Source organism: Xiphophorus hellerii, chromosome 4 (assembly GCF_003331165.1).
Source record: "Xiphophorus hellerii strain 12219 chromosome 4, Xiphophorus_hellerii-4.1, whole genome shotgun sequence".
In the NCBI taxonomy this organism is placed as follows: domain Eukaryota; kingdom Metazoa; phylum Chordata; class Actinopteri; order Cyprinodontiformes; family Poeciliidae; genus Xiphophorus; species Xiphophorus hellerii.
In genome coordinates, this window is record NC_045675.1 from 3,666,528 (window position 1) to 3,689,882 (window position 23,355).

At 37.1% G+C, this 23,355-nt stretch overlaps 1 protein-coding gene across 3 annotated transcripts in view; it reads left to right on the plus strand.

Annotated features, from left to right (window-relative positions):
* Positions 1-23,355, plus strand: part of mpped2a (metallophosphoesterase domain containing 2a) — a 71,326-nt gene that overhangs the window by 13,223 nt on the left and 34,748 nt on the right. For all 3 annotated transcript variants that reach the window (XM_032561121.1, XM_032561123.1, XM_032561122.1), the window contains exons 3-4: positions 8,707-8,888; positions 18,278-18,503. In XM_032561121.1, coding sequence (XP_032417012.1) covers positions 8,707-8,888; positions 18,278-18,503 — 408 coding nt within the window. The remainder of the gene's footprint in view (positions 1-8,706; positions 8,889-18,277; positions 18,504-23,355) is intronic.

A 23,355-nucleotide genomic window follows, 5' to 3' on the forward strand; every position in this document is an offset into this window, starting at 1 on the left:
GCGGGGGGGCAAATAAAGCTTGGTGGCCTGGCAGGGGAACCCCTGTGCGTACATATATATATACAGTATATATATATATTTAAATATATATATATATAAACCTTCCCTGTTTTCATGAAATGCTTTAAAACCAGACATGCCCCAATTCGATGTTAATATCTGTATCGATCTTGATATCGGATATCAGTGACAATGTGTTCGATCCATAGTGGCAGTTCTAGTCAGTCTAGTTCTATGCTTTGTGCTCTGATCAGTGTTGTGCTTTATTTATTTTACATTATATTTATTATTCCTAACTGCACTTTCTGAACCATTTGAATGAAGTTTGTTGCTGTTTATTTTTACATGTTTGACCAAAATAGTCGACCTTTTTTTTTTCAATTTCTTTATCATTGATTTTATATTGACTGTTATTCTCCTAATTGCGCTGACTGAACAAATTAAAGTTTTTACATGTTTGACCAAACATATGAAGCTACTGATGCAGAGTTATTAAATAAATTTGTAATTATGTACATTTATCTCCATATATAAAAAAAAGAAGAAATGTTTAAAGTCAATTTTGTATCAGATTGGTATTGGCCGATACTAAACATCAGATATCTGTATCTGAGGTTTGGAAGTGAAAAAAGTGTATTGGTACATCTGAAACTGAAACGTCCCACTATTGTATTTGGTGCCTAAATGCATCAGACAGCAGTATGCTTTGATAAATAATTATAATGGGTATGGAAATTATTCCGACACCTTTAAATTTTTAACTCCGAATGCTTATGACCATGTGATATTTTACTTTTTCCTTTGTAATAAATGTGCAAACATTTCTATATTTCAATTTTTTTCTGTCCAGGTGGAATGCTAAGTTTACATTCATTCATGAGAAATACTATGAACTTTTTTTAGCAAATGGCTGCAGTGACAGTGTAAAAATTTAAAGGGGCCTGAATACTTTCGCTTCTTTTTTAACTGGAGCAAAATCTGCTGCTCGTTTTATAGACCTGGAAATGAAAAAAAAAGGAAAAATCAGCATTTTCAAAATAAAAAGAAAAGAGAGAAAAATCCTGATGAGTGCCTCTCTGGAAATCACAGCTGCTCTGGTCCATCCAGGTGAACACGGAGTCGCTTTATTCTCTCTGCCTTCAGCTGCTGCTCGGCTCTTGGCCTCATCCTTCCTCCCATCAGCCCTGCAGCCAGGCAGACTGTCAGCAGCACAATTAAGGGCTGTGCCATAATGAAAGGGGCATTAACAGAAGCAATTTATTTCCCAGCGCAGCGCCGGAAGGTTCCTCCGGTGCTGATATTCCGACAGAGTCTTTGTGTGTGCTGCGCTGTGCCATTATGGGAAGGGATGAGGAGGACATGCACGAGCTGAACGGATGGCATGGGGGGTGGTGCCGCCGCACAACACCGCCTTTCAGTTTCACAACCCCTGAAAATCAATTCTGGCTCTAATTTATTTAAAAATCAGCTATTTTTTATCCTAATAACTCTACATCACAATTTGCCCCAGATTTTCCTGCTTGTTCTCATCTCCCACCTTTCACTCTCTCTCTGCTCGCCCCACCAGCAACCCTCTCTCTGTTATTTCTGTGTTCATTTTGTTCCTCTGAAGTTTATTGAATTAGCGCAGACAGCTGAAACGCAGAAGATAAGAGAGGCGCTCCGTGTGCTCCTCTCGGAGAAATGGTATTGCAGTTTGGAAGAGTGAGCCACGCACGCTGGCGTGTGTGTGTGTGTGGGGTGTGTGTGTGTGTGTGTGTGTGTGTTGGAGGGTGGGAGGAGGGGGAGGGCGGACTGATGCTGAGGATACACAGAGGAAATGGGGGAACGTTGTGTTTTGATGTTTCTTCTGAAAAACGTGATAAAGTCAGAACCAGCCTTGTGAAAAAGATTGAATGTTTTGACTCCGGTTAATTTGGGATTTTGCATTTTCTCATTCTTTTAGCAAACCGACCACATAAATGTCAAATTGCGTTAAGTTTTCACAGAGATGATGAAGTACAGATGTACTTCTGCACCGTTTTACAAAATTTTTTCGGTTCTTTTATCTGCCATCAACAAAAGATGAAGAAGTTAAACTGATAAATTCTGTTTTATTTAAGGTGTTTGCTGTAAAACTGATGAAAATCAACTCTGTGTTTTTACTATTACCACAATTTGGTAGCAATATTAGCGTCATCAACAGCTGTTTCAGCTCAGTTGCCAGAAACGATAAAAACGTTTAAAAGCATAGTTGGATTACATGCATTTGTTGATCCAAATTATCTGAATGAGACATGATGATAAATTTAAGCTTTTAATCCTTATTGTTAGAGCAGCTTGAGCTAAAATGGCCAGATACTGATAATGAAGCAGGAAATGTAAATCTTTGCTTCAGTCATGATTGAAAATATGTTTGTGCAAAATTATAAATCAATTTGTTATTACAGAGTGAGAAGATGTATTTGTTTAACAGATTCCTGTCACAATTATACAACAACTGTTCCTGTTTCAAACAAAACCACTAGATTTGATTCTTGTGGTTATTTTAGAGTAAATAATGCAACATTAAGTTTCTGTTCGCTTTCATCTGGAGTCTATGCATTCTTTGACATGCTGAGCGGTTTCGTTATTTTGTTTTCTGATTAGCAGTTCCTGTTGGCTTCTGCTAATTCTTTTATATGTTTATTGTTTTTGTGGAGCTAAGATTCTTGTTATGGTAAGTGAATTTAACTTTTTTGTAAGCAGTGGCTAATATTATTTCTGTAGATCCACTTATGCATGTTTTGTTACCAAAAGTCAAAAATATATTTTCCTTGACAACCAAGGCATTCATCTTGGAAAAATGGCTGCTATCTTGAATATAATTTCTTTTAAAGCAAGCTCCTGGGAACATCTGCGACAAGTTAGGTTCTTCTATCCGCATGTGGAAGATTAAGCAGAAATATTGAATTATCTGCTTGTCTACTAGCTGGAGGTTTTTACAGCAAAGCAGACAGAAACATCGATCCGTTAATCCAGATAGATATGAATGTGATGCACAGCTTGCTTGGAGACACTTTTGCATAAACTTTGAACAGAAATTTCATCTTTGAAACATAGAGATGTATCATCATTCTTGGAAATGAGCTTCAGCGGCCAGAAACAACAACTTTCTTATCTGCAGCGTGAGTTTAGTGTTCAGCTTTTGAGGGAGCGAGCTGCGGCTGACCTCTGACCCTATTTTCTCGTGTGTTTTTCTAAAAGGCCGTGGAGCCAAGTGTGCTCAGTCAAATGAAATCTCCTCCTGCAGACATCAGAGAGCAATCCTCCGTCCCTCCTGCGGTCTCTCACAGGCTGAACTTTACCTCGTCTGCCATTATTAAGTCTACTTTTAAAAGAAGGCATGCAAACAGTAACTGTTCTGCCACTCGATAACGTTGTACTTTGGTTTCTATCAATTCTTGAGCAAGAACTTTTGCAAATCTATCATATGTAATAATAAATTCTGCATTTACTTTTCAATTTCTCTTATTGAAGATTTAAATTCCAATCGTTTCATTGATATAACTGCTTTTTAAAAAATTTTGATACTCATTTTTCTGGGCCTCTTAAAGAGAAACACACCCATAGCAACATGGGACCTCTACCGTGCTTAACAGTGGTGTTTTTCATTGAAAACAGCTTCATTTTAGTCTCTGGCGATAACACACTCCCATTTAAAATCCCTGTACAACATTCAGCAACATTTAGAAAATTATTCTTTGTTTTGGAATCTTTTCCATGCAGTAAGAGGAAAGGTGCTTTATTTGGACCTCTGTTTTGTCATCTTTATATATTCAGGGTTCATACAGGTGCTTGAAATTCTCAAAAATGCTTCAATTTCAATTATGTTTTTTCAAGGTTTGGAAAGTGCTTAGTTTCTGTATAGTCATTGAAAATTATTAACAGTCAAAGTGCCTATACTTGGACCGTGTTGTTTACAGTTGAAACCAGATATGTAGAGATAATAAAAATGCATATACAGAATTTTGTTCTTACTATATGAAGTTAATCACACTCAATTTCTATTGTTTTAGATTAGTTAAAATTAACACAATTATTGTTTCTATTTGCTAAATGCCGTAAAACTTAGCAAGAACGTTTTTGTTAAAATTCTTTTGTAAGAAAGACATTTCAAAACATTAATTTTGTTATATTTTAGTTTACCTTGTCCCTGCTGTAGAATGTTGAATACTGCTTGGGTTGCTAGGTAACGGGCTCGGGTTGCTAGGTAACGGGGCTGGGCCTGCTGACCTGTGACGTTACATTCCGGGGGGTTTTGAAACAGCTCATTTTCCAGACACCAAAAAGCACTCAGTGTAAAAATGTATGTGTGATTTTTATTTAATTTTTTGGTAAACATTTGGACTGCTTTTAGAAACAAAAATGGAATTATAAAAACATAAAAAATTTTAATTTCACTGAAAAAACACAAAATCTTTCCAACTATTTTTGGCCTAGTTTCTAGTGCAAATATCTTAGTACACTTGAAATAAGAAAAACTAACTTGCAAGTAACTATTCGGCAAGATATAGGAGTTTGATCTAAGTCAATAATTTCTTATTATTGATGAAAAAGTACTAGTCGACTGATTATTTCACTTATAGCAAGACATTTTCCCCGTGTTATAAGTGAAATAATCTGCCAGTGAAACTAGTACTTTTCCAAACATATAAAGAAGTTATTTACTTAAAACAAGCTCCAATATCTTGCTGTAAAGTTACTTGTAAGTAAGTTTTGTATTATTTCAAGTGTACTAAGATAATGGCAATAGAAACTAGAACAAAACTACTTGGTAAGATTTTGTGTTTTGCAGTGTTTGCCTAGTAAATCTGGTTCAAGTCGGGTGTTTGTCAGCAGGAAAACCCCTGCAACATGCAGGACATTTGGACCAGGGTTAAGAAACCTCTGGGATAAACTGGAGGGATAACGGCGGTGAAAGTTTGGGTAAAGTTGGAGTAGCTTTCCTAATTTAAGTTGCTCTAAAACGCCGAGTCCGTGTCGTTCCAGCCAGAGGTGAGCAGAAGTTTATGCCCCCATGTTCCATGGCTAGACGATGAAAAGCCATGTCTTTCTACTTCAAGCAGATACTTCTGCAACCACAGCGCTCTGCTGTGTGTCTGCTGCAGCGTCACGGTGGATTGCAGAGTTTCAGAGTTTGCCCCCCTCCACATCGTCTCTTCGCTCTGCAGGCTTTCCTCAGACACGTTAACGCGAACCGTCATGCTAACGCAGCTCCGTCTGTCACTGGGGGATATTCTTTTACCTGCTGCTGGATCACAGGACTTTTTCATTTTCACTGTCTCCGTTTACAAAAGATCAGAGGCCTCTGCTGCAGCGCTGAACTCCTGAACTCCTATATACATTTCCAATGAAGCTCTGGGTTGTTACAGTCGTATGTTAACAGGAAAGACTGGGCTCTCTGTGTCTTAGCGTTGCGTGTGAGAGAGACCAATGCATTACCATCATGAAGGTTTCTTGGCCTCTGCTTGCTCTAATTGATAGGGGCTGCTGGTATTTACTTACATTCTCCGGGTGGATTAAATCTCAAAGGAAAAGAGAAGGAGCTTGTCTTTCTCCTGCCTTTGTTTTAATATGCATGTGTGTATTTGTGTGTATATGAGATATGCGCCCGTTTTTTTGTCCCATGCGGTTCTGTTGAATCCTTTAAAGCCGCGCGGCGTCCAGGAACCTCACAGCACCAAATCTAATCAGCAGCCTCGCTGCAACGTATGCGCCACTCCGCTTGGCTCAGAGTAATGCAAGCGTGCACGTACGAGCGCAGGGCCTGTTTACTGCAGATTGTCAGTAGTAAATATCATTATCTCTGCTGCTAGTTCTCCATTTTCCAGTTTGCCTAATATGCCTTGCATGCCTGCTCTGTAGCAGTGTGTGAGAACAAAGCAAAGATGTTCCTTAGGAGTGTAAAACAAGAAGACTTGGTGTGAATGCAGAATGTGGATGGAGAAAATATGCAAAATGGATACAGGAGACTTGCCTTTTTAAACATTATGCTACGTATTTATCATGTGCAAACCTTAATTTGAAGCAGATGGATGGCTGCCGGTTTTCATTTAGGTTAATTTAACTTCCAGCCACCGTACTAGCTTGTAACACAGTTTGTATTACAAGTGTGCGCAAAACGTTTTTGAAAAAACACAATTTCACATTTGCGGTGTTTCCATTAAATAAGAAATTAAATTAAAATCACACATGAATAATACCACTTCCTGTTGTCTTCTTCTTTGTGGTTCACACCAGTAGTAAGACGTGGTTATTGATCATGATTTGAAATTGCATTAAAAATTCACATTCTCCACATTGTTGTACTTCAGTTTGTATCTAAACTGCTTTGAAGCCCAATGCTTAAAAATTCATCCAGACGTTTTTTGGCCATAAGTTAATGTTTTATGGTGTCTGGAAAACAAGCCGTTTCAAAGACCGCCTGAATGTGACGTCACGTCAGCAGGGACTGCTGGGGTTACCTAGCAACTCCAGCAAAATCCAGCCCGTTGCCTAGCTACCAAGCTGAGCAATAAATAGATTTTATTAATCAGATTTTTGGTTTTTGACATTTTAAATTTGGAAAAATTTGTATTTATTTCCCCACCAATCCTCTTTTGGTTTCTGTTGTTCAGAGTGATGTCAGCGCTTCCAGGGCGGCCATCTTGTTTGAAAAGCATGTTTTACAGCTTCCATTTATTTGGACTTTGAATTCAGGTTAACTGTGACGTAATATTAGGGCCAGGCTAAAATTTGTTAAAAAGTAATTAAGCCTGACATGCACAGAAGAAATGACTGGACTGGAGTCCTTTCTTTAAAAAAAAAAAAAAAAAAGATTAAAATCAGGTCTGTTATGAAAAAAATTATATATTTTATTTTTTAACCCCACTCTTCCCTACCATGTACGATGCTGTCCACTAAATGTCACAGAAATGTGAAAATTGGGTCCAGAATTAAGTTTCCACTGCAATCTTGTCTCTGGATGTAAGATGTGTTTTCCTGTAGGAAATGTCTCTTATTTTCTCTCCGTTAATGGCCTCCCTGCGTCTGAAGCCTTTTGGATTTCATCTGCTTGTTTTTGTGCCATCTTCGGCGCACATTAGCGTTAACTCGGTGTGTGTTTGTGTGAGATTGCAGGGTTGATTTTGTGTCTGATTTCTGTCGGCAGAGTGACATCCCTTCTAATGAAATAATGGCGTAGAGGCAGAGTGCTGGAGGATTGCACGTTGTAGACTTCAATTACAGACGAGATGATTTTTTCCCTCTTTCTCTCTCTCTGCTTTCAGCCTGAAACAGTGCAGGGGTTTCTTCGCCTTTTTTCTTCTGCAAACAAAAAAAAGACTCCATAAAAAACCTTTTTTTAGCACAGACTTGAGTTTTTTCTTTTTTCTTCAGATAATGGATTGAAAGTACACCCCATGCTTTGATTCACTGTCTGTTTTGCCAATTTTATGCCAGGGAAAAATTAAAAGCATGGCCCTTCTTGTGAATACTAATCAGCCAAATTAGTGGCTGAAATGTCTTTTATTTTTCTTGAAATGGATTTTGGTCTCCAAGATGTTATTTTTGCTCGACAAATTGTTAGTTTTTTCTGCATTGTGCTGTTTAAATCCACGTCTGTCCTAATTGTAGCAGCAGCCAAAGCCATCATTGTTGAGGGGGAAAATGAAACCATTAAAATGAGCAGAAATAAAAAGAAAATAAGCAAAACATTGCAAAAACGCATCAAATCATGAATTCAATCATGAATCAAATTTGATGTTTTTTTTCGTAGCAAAATACATTATAAATCAACAGTTTTGTAAACAATTTCAGTAATTTTCTAGCTTTTAACTGAGTCCTGTAGTAGTAGCCGGTCTAAATCTGATTGTTGTGTGAAATCTAGAATTGGATCAGAGAATTTTTCTGGATAACAATGGAAAGAAAACTGGATTGCGAAGTTTAGATTTTCTATTCATCCATCCATCTTTCCATCCTTTCCAATTTCCCATTTATTGGTCCCTTCCTCTGTTCATTCCATTTTTCCATCCAGTGCACTGCAAAGTCTAACCAATTTTTTTTAATCTAGTATCTTGTGCTAGTTCTTGTGCCTTAGTTCACTTAAAATAAGAAAATAACTTGTATGTAGCTTTTCAGCAAGAAATAGGATCTTGTCAATAATTGCTTAACATTGATGAAAAAGTTCTAGTTGTAAATGAAATAGTCTGGCTGTGGAACAAGACAACTTTTCCCATATTATAACTAATATTAAAAGCAGAGGTGAACTTCCTTTATTCTGTTTCAAATGCATATAAAAATGTATATCTCTTTTTGGGTTTTGTTTGGTATCTGATCCATCTCAGGTTCCTGACATAAAGTAGGTTAGAGTAGATTTATGGATTATACAAAAATTGGGTGACTGGCGGAGCTCTGCTGGGGTTGCTAGGTAACGGGTGGAGCTCTTCTGGGGTTGCTAGGTAACGGGTAATGCCCATGGAATGTGACTTAAGATTCTGGAGGTATAGGAAACGGCTCATTTTCCAGACACCAAAACACATTAACTTGTTGCCCAAAAAAACAGCTGGGTTGTTTTTAGAGGCAGCAGAAACCCAAATGGAAGTACAAAAATGTGCAGAATATGAGTTTTGCGTAATGGGTCAGATTTATTTTGGTCCTGCTGTCCTGGGTCTTTTCTAAACCCGTTTTCCCTGCCTGTCCCCTCAGGGTAGACCCCATTCCTTACGACACTCCCAAGCCGGCGGGACACACCAGGTTCGTGTGTGTTTCCGACACACACTCGCGTACAGATGGCATCCAGATGCCCTACGGCGACGTTCTGCTCCACATGGGCGACTTCACAGAGCTCGGCCTTCCGTCTGAGGTCAAGAAGTTCAACGACTGGCTAGGTAAGAAACTGCCCAACAAACACACTTACCTCCATGTTACTGGACACACACACACACATTGTCACAGGCGTGAGACGCTTTGCGAGTCTTACTGGTAGCCAGACCACACAAGATCTCCTTTCCCTGTTGACTCACCCAGCTGGTCAGCTGAAGTGTCCAGTTTAACCCGGCCGACCTTTGCACCCTGCTTCAGTTAACCTTTGACCTCTCCCCCTGTCCCCATGCTGTGGGTGGGAAATGTGTGAGGCATTCAGTTCCTCCTCTGGGTTGTAGCGACTTAAGTTAAAAACACAAAATCTTACCAATTATTTCTGTCTGGTTTCTAGCAAAAATATCTTATTACACTTAAAATAAAATAAAAATTATTTACAAGTAACTTTTCAGCAAAATATAAGAGCTTGATTTAAGTAACTAATTCCTTTATATTTATGAAAAAGTTCTAGTTAAAAGTGAATTGATTTCAGTGGAACAAGAACTTTTTCATCAATATTAAGGAATTATTTACCTAAAACAAGCGCCTACATTTTGCTGAAAAGTTATTTGTAAGTTAGTTTTTCTTATTTCAAGTGAACTGAAATGTGGATTAGAAATTAGGCCAAAAATTCTTGGTACGATTCTGTGTTTTTGCAGTGCAAATGAATCAAATTAACCTGACACTCTGTGGAAATCATCTAACTTAGTCTGTACTGTAAATTTACAGTAAATACTTAAACTTAGACATGAACATGTGACCCAGACCTTTAATAATCAAGACATTCGAGCTTACAAAATACAGAACAGTGTTTAATTTATATAACAGAAGAATACAAACATGGTGGCTGATGATGTTAAATATATAAAACTGATTCATGTTAAGATTCTTCTACACAATGTTACTAATTTATTACTTAATTTAAATTTACTATTTAATTTAAAGATAGTAGTTGTTTTCTTTTCCACATTTGATGGCAGCAAAGTGGACATTTGGGTCCGTTTTCAGGACCTCTCAATGTTACTGACATCAGAAATAAAACCAGCAGCTGCTACCAGCATTGAATTAAAAAATAAAAAGTATTTCATCTGTATCAAAGTGATGCACCCTGTTGAGTTTTAGGGTCGCTGTGAAAGTTTCCCTCTAAAAACTCTTCAGAGCGTTCGCAGCAGTCTCACTGGTGACACTGACCTACTTTTATGACAGAAACGGAAGAAAAAATAAATAAAATGCTGTTAAAATCCAGAAACTCCTCACATCCCTCCTACACTGCAAAAACACAAAGTTTTACCAAGTATTTTAGTCTAGTTTCTAGAGCATATGTCTCATTATACCTAAAATAAGACAAAACTAACTTACAAGGAACTTTTTAGCAAAATATATGAGCTGCTGGTTTTAAGTTAATAATTGCTTAATATTTAGAAACCTCAGCGTATTCTGTTGGACTGTTGGAAGTTGAAACAAAACAAACATCTTCATGATTTTACACATTTGTAATCTTTGGAGGACTCGTGTGTTTCTTGCATCATTTAAAGTAAAAGGATGTCATTTATGTCTTTTCTTTTTACTTTGTTGCTGTTTGCTCTGAAAACACACTGGTTCTTGTTAAGATAATGTATTGGAAAGCTTTTTATTTACATTCATTGCGGCTGGTTTGGTTGTTCTCTTGTTGAGTGAAGAAATGAAGAAGTAGGTCAAGAGACGGAGAAGAAATATATTTGTATTTAGTTGATTATATTTAATTTAAAAATAGTAGTTGTTTGTTTTTTCCCATATAGGATGGCAGCAAAGTGGATATTTGGGTTAATTATTGTCCGATAACATGAGTTTCATTTAAACCCTAAAGGAACAATGGAAAAGGTTCATGTGGGGTTAAAAATGAAAGTATTTTTTTTCATCTGATCCTCTTCTGTTGCAGTCTACGGCGGCATATTGGGTCCATTGGAGATGGGAAAAGAGGGAGTACATTTCTGCCGAAAAATCAGAGATTTTGAGATTAATTTCAGAAATTTTCTAGAAAAGAATGGGGGCATTTCTGAGTTTAAAAAATTGAAAATTTGCTAGAAAAAACTCAAATGTTTGATCTCAGAACACTTCTAGAGAAAAGTAAAAAAAAAAAAATCAGTTTGAAAAGTTGAGAATTTTCTACAAAAAAAGAATTTGAGATTAATTTCAGAAAATTTCTAGAAAAAGTTGGAGATGTGCTTGAAAAATCTCAGAACTTTTTACATTAATCTGAGGAATTTTCTAGAAAAAAATTTGAACCTTCTCAGTTTCAAAAGTTGAAAATTCAGAAATGTTCTTGTTCTAAAAAAATCCTGAGATCAATCTCAAAATTCCGATGATTTTTTTTGTGTGCAAATTTACTGCAGCTTTTTTCCTATCTACAGTGGCCCTAATACACTGTTGTATTATTCTGACTCCAAAGATTGAGTTAAATATTTTGTATTCCTGTTGACATTTTAAATTCTTGCAGAAGTTAAATATTTTAGTCATTCAGGAACTGAATGATGGATGCAGCGGGGCACAGAAGACCAGAGTTTCCTCTGAAACTACAGGCTGCTTTCTTTCATTTCTGATGAATACAGAAAACATTCGGACCAGACAGGAGGGCAGCGTTTGATTCTGAGATTTCCAGGTATTCACATCCAGATCTTTAAAACGTGCGAAACCAGCAAACTAAAGCGTCTGAAACACACATCTAACTGGTGGGTTTTATTGCCAAACCAAAACACTTCACAGAAATATTCAAGGAGAATGAAAAGGTGGATTTTAGAGTGGCCTATTCAAACTCCAGAAAAATAAGGTGAAGCCTATAAAAATTTTGAATTTAAGATTTTTGTTTTGTGCTATTTTTGCTGAAATTTGATGTAATTTAATAAAATGTATGCCTTTCTCTCTACATGTATTTAAACCCATTTGTGTCTAAAACCACTCCCTACATTAAATACTTTTATTTAGTTAGGAAAAGAAGCCAGTGATGTGAAGGCTAAGACTTTTTATTTTTTTATAGCAAGAAAATCATAATGTAACAAGAATAAAGTCATAATATTTTAAATAAAATCACATTAGAAGAATATTCTTGTTATCTCATGATCCTAAATTCACAGTATTACAAGAATAAAGTCAGAATATTAGATTAAAGTCATAATATTATGAGAATAAATTGATTATTTCCAAAGAACTCCTACATAAAAAGTAACAACAAATTAAAATGACGAATGTTGAGCATCTTGTTATCAGTTTTACAAGTAAGGAAATATTTTATCTTTAAACACATCAGCAGGAATTTAAGGTCTTGATAACTTGAAGCTTTCTTCTCATTAAAGCGACTTCTTGTAATTTTACGACGTTCCTCTGTCTTTATTCTGCTTATATTATCACTATTTTCTCATTATTAAACAACTGAACGATTCTCCTATCATTCAACTCACAGAAATAAAAAACACTTTTTGAAAAGAAAGCGAGAAAAAAGGATAAAAACCAGAAATTTGATATTTTAATTTGTAGTCCAGTAAAAATCTTTTGAGTCTCGCAGTATTTACCCAAATCTCTTGGATTTTCTGCAGGAAAGAGGAATTTCCAGTGAAGTACCTGAAAAGGCTCAGTGTGCTGGCGTTGGGTTTGTAGATGTGGAGCGTTTCTGTAGCTCTTGTGCTCCTGCGGTCCGTTTGTCTGAAGGATTGACTCCCGCTCGGCCTCTCGGAGGAGATCATCGGAGATCGATGTGCAGGAGTAAGCTTCCTGTGACCCGGCTTATCTGATAATGCAGCTCTGGCTCTGATCTGGTTTCATTCTCTAACCGACGTATCTCTTTCATCTCTGTGATGTTGCGTTAAAACAAATGCCTTTTTGCATCGTTACAGCCCGAGTTTACTTTTTTTTCTGCCTTAAATTTGTTTTACAGCTTCAGATTTGATGTAAATTTGGCTTGTTTTTGCTAAAGTAGAAAATTAACTCCAGGTCCAGGTTTTTGACACCTTAATGGAGTGTTTTTTTTCCCCTGCTTTTGATCTAAATTTAAACCCCTTATTTGATTTGTTTTTGTCACATTTCCTCCAGGATTAATCTGAAGATGTGTGAGGAGAGACGACAGATTAATTTTCTGAGATTGTCACCTCTTTAACGTCAAATAGAATATGTCAATCTTTTTTAACTCGGAGTATTTTTAGGTTTGCGCTGACAATAAAACTTTTTAAATGCTCAGATGTCTTTTTGCTCTCAATGTGACAAAACATTTTACAAGTTCATGCTCTGCAGAGTTTTTCCTCTTTTTCTTTTGTGTTTCACTTTGCAGGTGCATCACTCCATCAAAACTCCAAGGCAGTGATAAAGATTTGTAGAAATTCCCAGTGGAATGATGGAGATGGTGGTGGCAGAGGAAATGATGCAGTTTTGGCTCGTGTGTGTGTGTGTGTGTTGGTGTGGAAATGGCCATCTGATTCAGTTAGTGTGTTGTGGCTCTGCGTTTTCATTTAACTGGAATTTATGATCCTCAGATGCAACAAGAACTAATTTAGAGGAGCAGAAATGAAACCCGTAGACCGGGGAGCCGTTAGACTTTCATTCCCAGCGAACTTGTATGTGCTGGATCTGATATTTATTGACCCCGTGTGTTTTTATGTGGAATTATTTCTCTTTTTCTGGGATTTTTTGTTCAATTTGACCACCTGCAGAATAAAGCGGCGCGCTCTCCTCTGTTTTTGTTCACATGTCATGGTAAATCAATTCAGTTTTTACTCAACATTTAGGTTTTATTGCACTCTTTATTGAGCATTTTATTCAATTTGCCCTCTTGGCTTTCATCATAACCTTTTGTTATTACTGACCACAGCCATATGGCACAAAGGAGCAAAGCAGCAAATTATGAAATAAATATCTTCCTGCCAGTCAAACTCGACTCTGGGGGTGGATTTTAATACAAAATAATCAGAAAATATGTAAATAACTTAATCTTAGAACAGTGTCTTCTGTTTTGTCTGAAACCAGGCTTCACATTAAATCACCTGCCTACATGCAAAACGTAATATTTTATTGTTCGACGGTACCAGAACCAGTTTCCTGCTTGTTTTTAAAGATCGTTTTAATTGTTTGAATGTAAAGCTTGAAACTGCTCATGAAAAGCAAAAATAATTTTTTACAGCAATGAAAAGGAGCACTTTGTGTGTCTTCTGCTTGTTTAGAAATCCATAAAAATGTAAATGTATATGTTTTTTTAAATTGCTCTAAAGTATGGTGGCTCATTTCATGAGTTTCATCTTGCCAAAGTGTTTTTTATGTTGCCATTTAGTCGGTTTGTTTCGATTGTTATGCCAAACCTAAATAATCAGCTAATTTATACCATTAGGTAATTTTAGCTACATTGAGGTAAGTCAGCTTTTTGGCAGACAGGAAATTTTACATCAACACAGTAAATATAAACATAACGATTCAGAATGGCTCTGTGCGCAATACTTAAAAAAACCATAAAAAAGATCAAAACTGACTCAAACAGTATGCTCATTAGGACACGATTAAAAAAGTAAAATGATATTAAAATTATGCTAAATCAAATTTTGGAAGCTTTTCGCAACAGGACAAACTGGTTTTATACTAGAAAAATGTATTTATACAAAAATATAAACCAAAAGTGTAAATACATTTATTTAAATAAAAGTAAAGATTTATTCCTACTGCAGCTAAAATATCAAAACATTATTCCATTTAGACTCTAATCTATATCATATAATTTCACTTTGATACATAGACCTAAACACAGATTTGTATTAAGCTGTAGCAAAATTTAAGTATCTTTCATGTTGTATCTTATTCTCCTCAGGGAGTAAGTAGCTGATTGATGCATAACAGAAACGCTGTTCATAAGTCACCATCTGGAGTTTTAAAAGTGATCTGTGGAGTCCCTTTAATTGCCGCTTTAGATGTTTCTTGTGACTGAACATATTTCCAAAAACCTGAATTTGTTTTTCCTTGTAAGGAAGAGGAAAGTGTGAAAGCCCCTTTTTCAGCCAGCTGGCAGGCTGTGCACAGAGACATGGTGGATGTGGAGAGCTTCAGCTCGCTCTCTGGTGGCTCGTTAAAACTGTGGGATCAGATTCAAAGTCTGTTAGTTTCATTCCAATTCAATCCTAGTTAGGAAAGTTGTTAAAACTCACATTTTGGATGTTTTTATGCTTCCATTTGGGTTTCAACTGCTTCTAAAAACGACCCAAACACTTAAAAAAAAAACAAAAGAAAAAAAACCCACCAGCGTGTTTTTTGGTGTCTGGAAAATGAGCTGTTTCAAAAACCTTCGGAATCTAACTTCACCTAGCAACTCCTTCCCGGTTACCTAGCAACCCAGGTGGAGCTCCAGCTTGTTTGGTCAGCTGGTTTTATCGCTGCATGTAAACTGTATGTACAATGGCTGCTGGAAAAGACGAAAGTTTGTTGTTGTCTTCCAGGAACCACTTGCTGCATTCTTGTTGGTTGTGCTGGAGGCTCCTCTTATGCTTTTCAAAGATGTGTGGTTGTGTAATTGTTCATCTCTTTGCAGCCATTTTCACGTACAAGTTTAAATGTTGAGTTGGGGGCGTGGCCAGCAGCTTATTTGGATTTAAAGTGACAAGGCGCCCTAAAACAGCTCATTCTGAGCTGACCAGACTGAAATCTCGTTACCTAGAAATGATTTGTGCAAAGATATTGTAATGAACATAATTTTTATAGTCCATAAACCTGTCCTAACTTGTTCAAGGAACCATAATAGATCACCTTAAATATATTTAGTTTGAGCTCTGCAATGGTGTTATAAGTTTTTATCTTTTTTCTGGATGTTTTGGCTCTTGTCTTTATTTATTATTTGAGCCAAGCACTGTGAGAGAGTATTGTAGCTGTTGGGTTACACAAAAAACAAGTTGCGATCTTTGTTGTGTGAAAAATGTTGAATTATTAACTAGCAGAGTCATCTAATATTGCCATAACCCTATCACATGCTGCTATCCCTCGGGTTGCTCTGCAATTCCTGTTTTTCTCTCATTGCTCAACATAATTTACGGCTCTGATTTGCCCTGATACAGCCAGTAAAAAGAGAAGCTTGGAGCGGTAAAAGAGAAACTGGGAGTGATGGGAAGGTGATGAAGGCCAGAACCTTTGGTTGAGTGCTCAGTCAGGTGGAATAAAGCAGTGAGTCGGTTTCCTGATAGCAGAGGGGAACCGGGACAAATCACCTTGACAGAGGAGCGAGAAAAGGGCAGAGCAGAAGTTGAAAGATGAGGGGATGAGAGTTGTAATAGATGTTCTTTTCTATTTAGTTCAGATTCGGGTTCATGCTTTCTTCCTGTTGCCTGACAGCTACAGCGATGGACGGTGGCCTGTTGGGGTCAAGCTGAACCGTCGGCTGTGGTTGTAACCTCTTTCACTGTCTGAATTGAAGGTATTTTTCTCTCCAATTATCTGGCTTTCGTTTCAGTCGTGATCTGTGCTCCGGGTTAGGTATACAGGGAGCTGCTGAGGGACGAGGGGAGAGCAGCAGGTGAAAAATATTTGGACAAACGTGTGTTTCTGTAAAAACTGGCTCACCAGGTGGAAAATACACAGACTTTTTACAGATCTCTGTATGCTTTAGAAAATGTTTCTGTGTTAATGTGCAAATAAAAGCTGCACATTTTGATAATTCAAAGCATTTTTTTTCTATACATCAGGTTTATGCTTATTTTTATGGTATCTACAATCGGTCTTATAATGTATTAAAATTTAAAATCCATTCTAATATCCCTGATAATTCAAAATGCAGGGCAGGTTTAGAAACAGTGAAGAGCTATATATTTGTGATAGAATGCTAAAATTTGTTATTTGTAGTTGAGAAATTATCACATCATTCTGAAGTGAGGAATGAGAGAGAACACAGTGTCAAGCAGATAACAGGAAGGCTAAAAAGAGAACTGCTAATTTCTGTCAGCCGATTTATATTCTATGTCCAAAAATGTTAGGTGCCTGTTAGAAACTTTTTGCTACTGTAAGAATCTACTTTCTCTAGGAAATACGGGTGGATACGGATGCTTTCGGAATGCTAGCCATGATAACCGCTAAAATAAGATGCTAAAGAAAGTTTTTTTAAAAAGTGAGCTACTTAAGTTGACAGAGGAAACGGTCAAAGATAACACTACCGGAGAACCTAGCATCTATGGTCTTCTTTGTCTGAAGTCATGGGGTTTCAGCCAATCACAGTAAAGGAAAAGGATTGCCGCTTCTGGATTGGCTGCTTTGCAGATGCCAGCCAATATTTTGTCAAGTATCATTGGACCTGTTACACTTGATGAAAAAAATCTGCCAGCCTTTGAATTTTCCACAATTTGAAATTACATTTCACAGAAAAAGCCATGAAAAGACGGGATCGGATGAATGAGGTCTGATAAATAAGTTTTACTGTCTGTTTTGGATTTGTAGCAAATCTCCAAATAATAACCAGATTATCCAGCTACTGAAACAAGCTACTAGGAATTTGCTACAAGCTGACTTGTAGTGATCATAAATTTACAATATATACAGTATATTCTAGAGCTCTAGGTTATAATGGTTATGATTATAATTATTCTTGAAGTTTCAAAACCATGAAGTTTCAAATTTTTCACAAACTGAAACTTCTAAATTTTTTTAAATAAAGGGAATCACTGAAGGGAATTTCCTTCCCTCAGCCAACTGACTGACATTGAAGGGAACCTATTTTGCAAAAAATTTACTTTTTGCACATTTTTATATTTTTATTTGGGTTTCAATTGCTTCTAAAAAGCAACCAAGCATTAAAGAAAACAATCCAGCCATTTTTTGATAAGTTTATGGTTTTTGGTGTTTTAAAAACTTTCTGATTGTTAAGTCACATTCAGTTACCTAGCAACCAAAAGCAAAGCCTGTTACCTAGCAACCCAAGCTGAGCTCCAGCACATTTAGTCAGCTAGGAATTTGCTACAAGCTGACTTGTAGTGATCATAAATGTACAATATGTACAATGAGCACGAGGCTCCACTTTTGCTTTTCAAGGAAGTATGGTTGTATAATTGCGAATCTGTTTGCAGCCATTTTCACGTGCGAGTCTAAACATTGAGTTGGGGGGGGGCATGACCAGAAGCAGCTTATTTGGATTTAAAGTGACAGAATGCCTTAAAACAGCTCATTCTGGAAGGAGCTCACCAGACTAAAATGTCATTACCCACGAATGATTTTGTGCAAAAAAATTTCATAAAGATGTTTTCAACTTCTAACCTGTTCAAGGAAGCATAATAGGTCACCTTTAATCAGCAACATGTTGGGAAGGGGAAACATTATTCTGCATACAACTGGACCAAATCTAATTTGAACAAATTTTACACAGACTGTTACAATGAACTTTTTTTGTTTGTTTGTTTGTTTGTTTTTTTACCAATTTGTCGGCTCTTGTCTGTTCCAGGTGGCCTTCCGTACGAGTTCAAGGTGGTGATCGCCGGGAACCACGAACTGACCTTCGATAAGGACTTTATGGCAGAGCTGGTCAAGCAGGATTACTACAGATTCCCTTCAGTCTCCAAACTCAAACCGGAGGATTTTGACAATGTCCAGTCGCTCCTCACAAACTGTGTGTACCTGCAGGACTCGGACGTCACCATAAAGGGATTCCGGATATACGGGACGCCGTGGTAAGAGCCAACTCCTGCTTTTTATCCCTTAATCCAAACCGCTGAGTCGTGTCCCTGCCGTGTTGCTCTGTGGCTCCCTGAGGTGAAGGTGTGTTTTCTCCTGTCTCTACCTGGCCGGTTTCCAGCTCTAGCTCTGCAGAAACGGCTGTACCCCTCCAGTAAAGGGCCTGTCCTGTGCGCAGGGTGTTACTCCCAGCTTGCACATTTTTTTATGAGCTCAGGACCTTCACCTGCTCCCTGTGCTTGTGTTACTTCTGTGTTTTGACACGAGGTTAAGTGATACGGGTGGTACTGGGACTCTTTGTCACTGTGGAGGGAATGGTTTGGTGGAGAAAGAAAGCACTCCTGGGAGATGTTGGCTGCTTTTTTGAAGGCAAACAACTCTGTTGGTTTTTCATTTTGTGAGTTAAAAATGTCTACATTACAAAACGAGGCTTCCTTATGACAATAAATATTTAAAGTTGATCAAAATCGGGCTATTTTAATTTTGTTTGGTCTACAGAATTCTTCTTAATGGAAATTTAGAGGGGACCTATTATGCAAATTAAAAATTTTGTTCATTTTTATGCTTCCATTTGGGTCTTAGCTGTTTCTAAAAACAACAATTTAGTTTTTTAGCAATAAGTTAATGTTTTTGGTGAAAACGAGCCGTTTCAAAAACTTCCTAAATGCTGAGTAACACTGTCCCGTTACCTAGCAACCCAAGCTGACCTCCAGCACGTTTAGTTTTACTACTCTATGCGCTGTACAATGGCTGCTGGACAAGACAAGTGTTTTGTTGACTTACCATCCAGAAACCACTTGCTGCATTGTTGTTGGTTGCACAGGAGGCTCAACGTCTGCTTTTCTAAGACTGACAGTACTGTAGTTAGTTTTGTTTTATATGAAGCTTACTAAAGGGGCTTATTATTACGTAAAATCAACTTATTTTAACTTTACATCATGTCATAATGTTGTTCCCTCATCAAAAACATACCTGAAGTGTTGCCTTAATTCTTTCATGCATTTTTGAGAAATTCAGCTGTTCAAAGCACCTGGTCTCAAACAACAATATTATCATTTATTGCAGTAACCTCATTTATCGTTAATATGACAGGCCTAGTAACATAGTTACTTGATTGTGCCTGGAAAACACATAATGCTGCCCCTTTAAGATATTCACACAAATACTTAGTAGGGTTTAGTGTTTTGCAGTGATAAAGTAATTCTTGTAAATAATAAGCTTTGATCGGCCTTGATTTGGGTCGGTTCTCTGCTCTCGCTGCACTCTGGACCTAAAATAAGAATCTGGGTCAGACCTTCATCCTTTAGCGGCTATAATTAGCAAGTTAGCGCCCCGGCTTCAGAGTTGGTAGGGAGGAGGGCCGGCACAGGAGGAAGAGCGTACAGTTCCTCTGCTTCTGGTTGAAACAGGAAGGATGCTACCCCCCTCCCCCGATACCCCTTCATGCCCCCGGTCTCCCCTGTGGGTGTTTAGTGTGAGGGCTGGTAAGTGTCTGTTGTGACAGCTGGGCGTCTCAGGAGAAGCAGAGTGGACAGCTTGGCCGCTCCCCCGCCTCCTTCACACCCATATGCCAGCGCCGCCCGAACCCCGGCCCGCCTGTCCAGTGTGAGGTCTCACTTAGCCCCCTCCGTGACCCCTCCATGACCTCCAGTGGTGGGGTTTCCAGCAACCAGCAGATGCAGCGTTCTAAATTCCTGAATTTCAATTTGGAAAGTATGTGTGTTTGTAATAAAGTGCAATCAAATGTTTGATTAACCCTCCTGTTATGTTCCGGGTCAAATTGACCCGTTTTAAAATTTACAAATTAAAAAAAAAAAATAGAAGCATTTTTTTTTGCATGAAACGTTTTCTATTTGTCTTAATAGGTGCACTCTAGACATAAGTTGAAAATTTATTCATGTTACACATTTGTACCAAACCCTAGGTCTACTTTTTACATCGATACTGTTCGGGTCAATTTGACCCGGCAGTCAGGTTAAAGTGCAAAAAAAGATTTTAAAATGTCCAATTCTATATGTTTCCTTGCAGTTATGAACCATATTTCACCACACACACACTCACACACAAACACACGCAACCACACACACACAAGCCCACTTTCTCACTATTCTCTTTACTTCACTAGGAAACTGCGAGAAAGCAGGTGTTCACACAACCTTTGACGGGAATCTTTTCTGTTCCTGTGGACAAACTCCACCCACTCTGAGTGACACTCAGCAGAAGTGGATGAAAACATAAATACTCTCTGCATGACTCATTTATCTTGATTTTAATCAGCGGGTCAATTTGACCCAGAACAGTATGTGTGTCTCAAGTTCAATTATAAAGATCACCCTTTGGTAAAAAAAAAAAAGTATAATATAAAATAATTTACCAAAGGTCAACTTCAAGGAAATTATTGTTTTTTTGTGTCTAGGTTTTTTTCAGTGGACATTAAAAATCTAAATTCCATTTTTTATGTCCAAATGAGTAAATGAGCAGGTTGTCGTCATTGATCCTTAATTTCTGAGAAATAATAAAACATCATTGCACAAATATTGATTGAAATGGTTAGTATTGGAGTTAATAATCAGATACAAAAATGTTTTGGAGGAATTTTTTGGTTTCTGACACTATTGCATGATTAAACACTCCCTGGGTCAAATTGACCCACGAACATTTTTGCTGTACCCTAGAAACGAACATAACAGGAGGGTTAAAATCCTACACTGCCTGTCACAATAAATCAAAAAAACACAATTTCGCCATTGTGGGGTTTCCGTTAAATAAGAATCGCAATAAAAATGTGAATAAGTTGGTTCACACGATATGTCATTACAAATCAAGCAGCCACTTCCTGCCGTGGCCTTAATCTTTTTCTCCAGCAGTAACATCCGGCTGCGGCTGGTGATGCGAAAAAGTGTTTCCATTGCAGTTTTGCGAAATATACTAATTTTGATACAGCTGAAAAACCTCCTCATTTTAGCACAAAAACTTATTAAAATCAAAATGTATGTTTCCATTAAGAACATTTATTTTTATGATTCCAATTTGCTCTATTATATTGTCATTGGAAATGCAACTAATGACTTATTGGTTTGTGATTCTCAAGTTATGAGTATCTTCAGTCAGAGGCTTCTTCAGATGCACTGTAACACAGACTGCTACAGGAGATCTTTCCTGCCAACAGCCATCTACAATAACGCTTTGCAGAATCTGAAGTAATGAGTTTAACAACATTTAATTTACCTTTGGGATCAGTGAAGTATTTTTGAATCTGAATTTGTTTTTAGTTTTTTTGTTAGATTAGTGTTTTGACAGATGTGTGTGTGTGTGTGTGTGTGTTGGCATGTGAGTGTGAGACATTTCAAAATATAAAATTTTGTTATATTTTAAATTACGTTGTTGCTGATGGAGAATATTTTCACAAGACATTAATAATATAAATAAAATAACATGATATAATTGTCTTTATTTTACTGAATTTGTGATGTTTTATCTCCAAAATGTTGGTGCTGGAAAAGTTTGAAAACTTCCCTTGAAAGTGCTTGAAAATGTTTGAATAAATTTTTTTTCCAGCTGTTGGATAAACGCTGCAGCGATCCACTCTACTGCTGCGTTTCCGGCTCTCCTCTAATCACAGATCTGCTCTGAGTCATGAAAAACTAGGTGGCATTTAGTCTGCGACCGTCATGATGGATGGCCTTAGGTGTGTGTAGGAAATTTGGCCTTTTGCTTATGACTGCAGTTTGCTTTTAACTCCAAATGAGAACATTTCAGGATGGGTTATGTTGCAGTCCCGCCTGAATAAATCAGCCGACAGGCACTGATTGCGTTCTAATGCCATCGTTGTGGCTTTTCTTTGGCTGTAACAAGTTAAAAACACGGCCCCGTTTCGGCTCTAAAAGGTTTTTTGGCTCAAATGTTTCTGTTGGAATCGGTTACAAACATGTGTGCAAGACAAAAAGAAATCAATGCAGCATGTATGAAATAAATTCTCACTCCTGTGCCAGTTATTAGGATTCATCATTTCATGCAAATGCATCATATTTATGGAAAATATTTAAATTGCGATATAGATTACAATTAATCCTCATTTTTTTGTCTCAGTTGCTAACACCCTGGTGGAGTTCTTTTAAAATTAACCAGCTGGTCATAATGTTTTGGCTGGACTGCAACCTATTTTTAGAGTTGGTGTAAATGGGCCACTGCTGCACTGGCAGTTTCATGTTATTAGCCTCATCACTAGCTTAATGCTGCAGCTATATTCTCTGCTTTTACACATTAATGTGAAGAAATCTGCAGAAATACAAACTAAGTTATAACTTTTTACCACTGAAGTAATCAGAATTGTTTTTGTAGTTTTTCTTAGCGGTTGTAGAAATGCAGCAGGTTCATATTAAGTCTCTAGACATTTTTGATTTGAATATGCAAAATTTAAAACAAAAAAATTATTGTTATTGTTTCTTATTTAAAGGTTTTTTTTAAATTAGACCCTAAATTACTTTCATTGGGTTGTGAGTGGAAAATATTTACATTTAAAGTGTAAATAGTTGTTGTGTTGAATGATTTTTTATGTTAGTTGGAGTAACAAAGAACAATAAGCCAAACATGAGGCTCTCTGATGGTTTATTTAAATATTCAAGGATTTTTAAAATTAGGAGTGAGAATTTGCAGAAAAGCTACAATAGAGCGTTAGTTGACAAAATAATGAAAAACTTCACATCGGTTTCTCCTTGTGTTTTTTTTTTTTCCTGAATAAGAATTAAATGATGATTTAGATAATTTACTAAGTAAATATTGATTCAAAGTATTTTTGACAAATCTTTTAATTGTTGCGAGGCAAAACCAAAAAATGATGCACCAAAT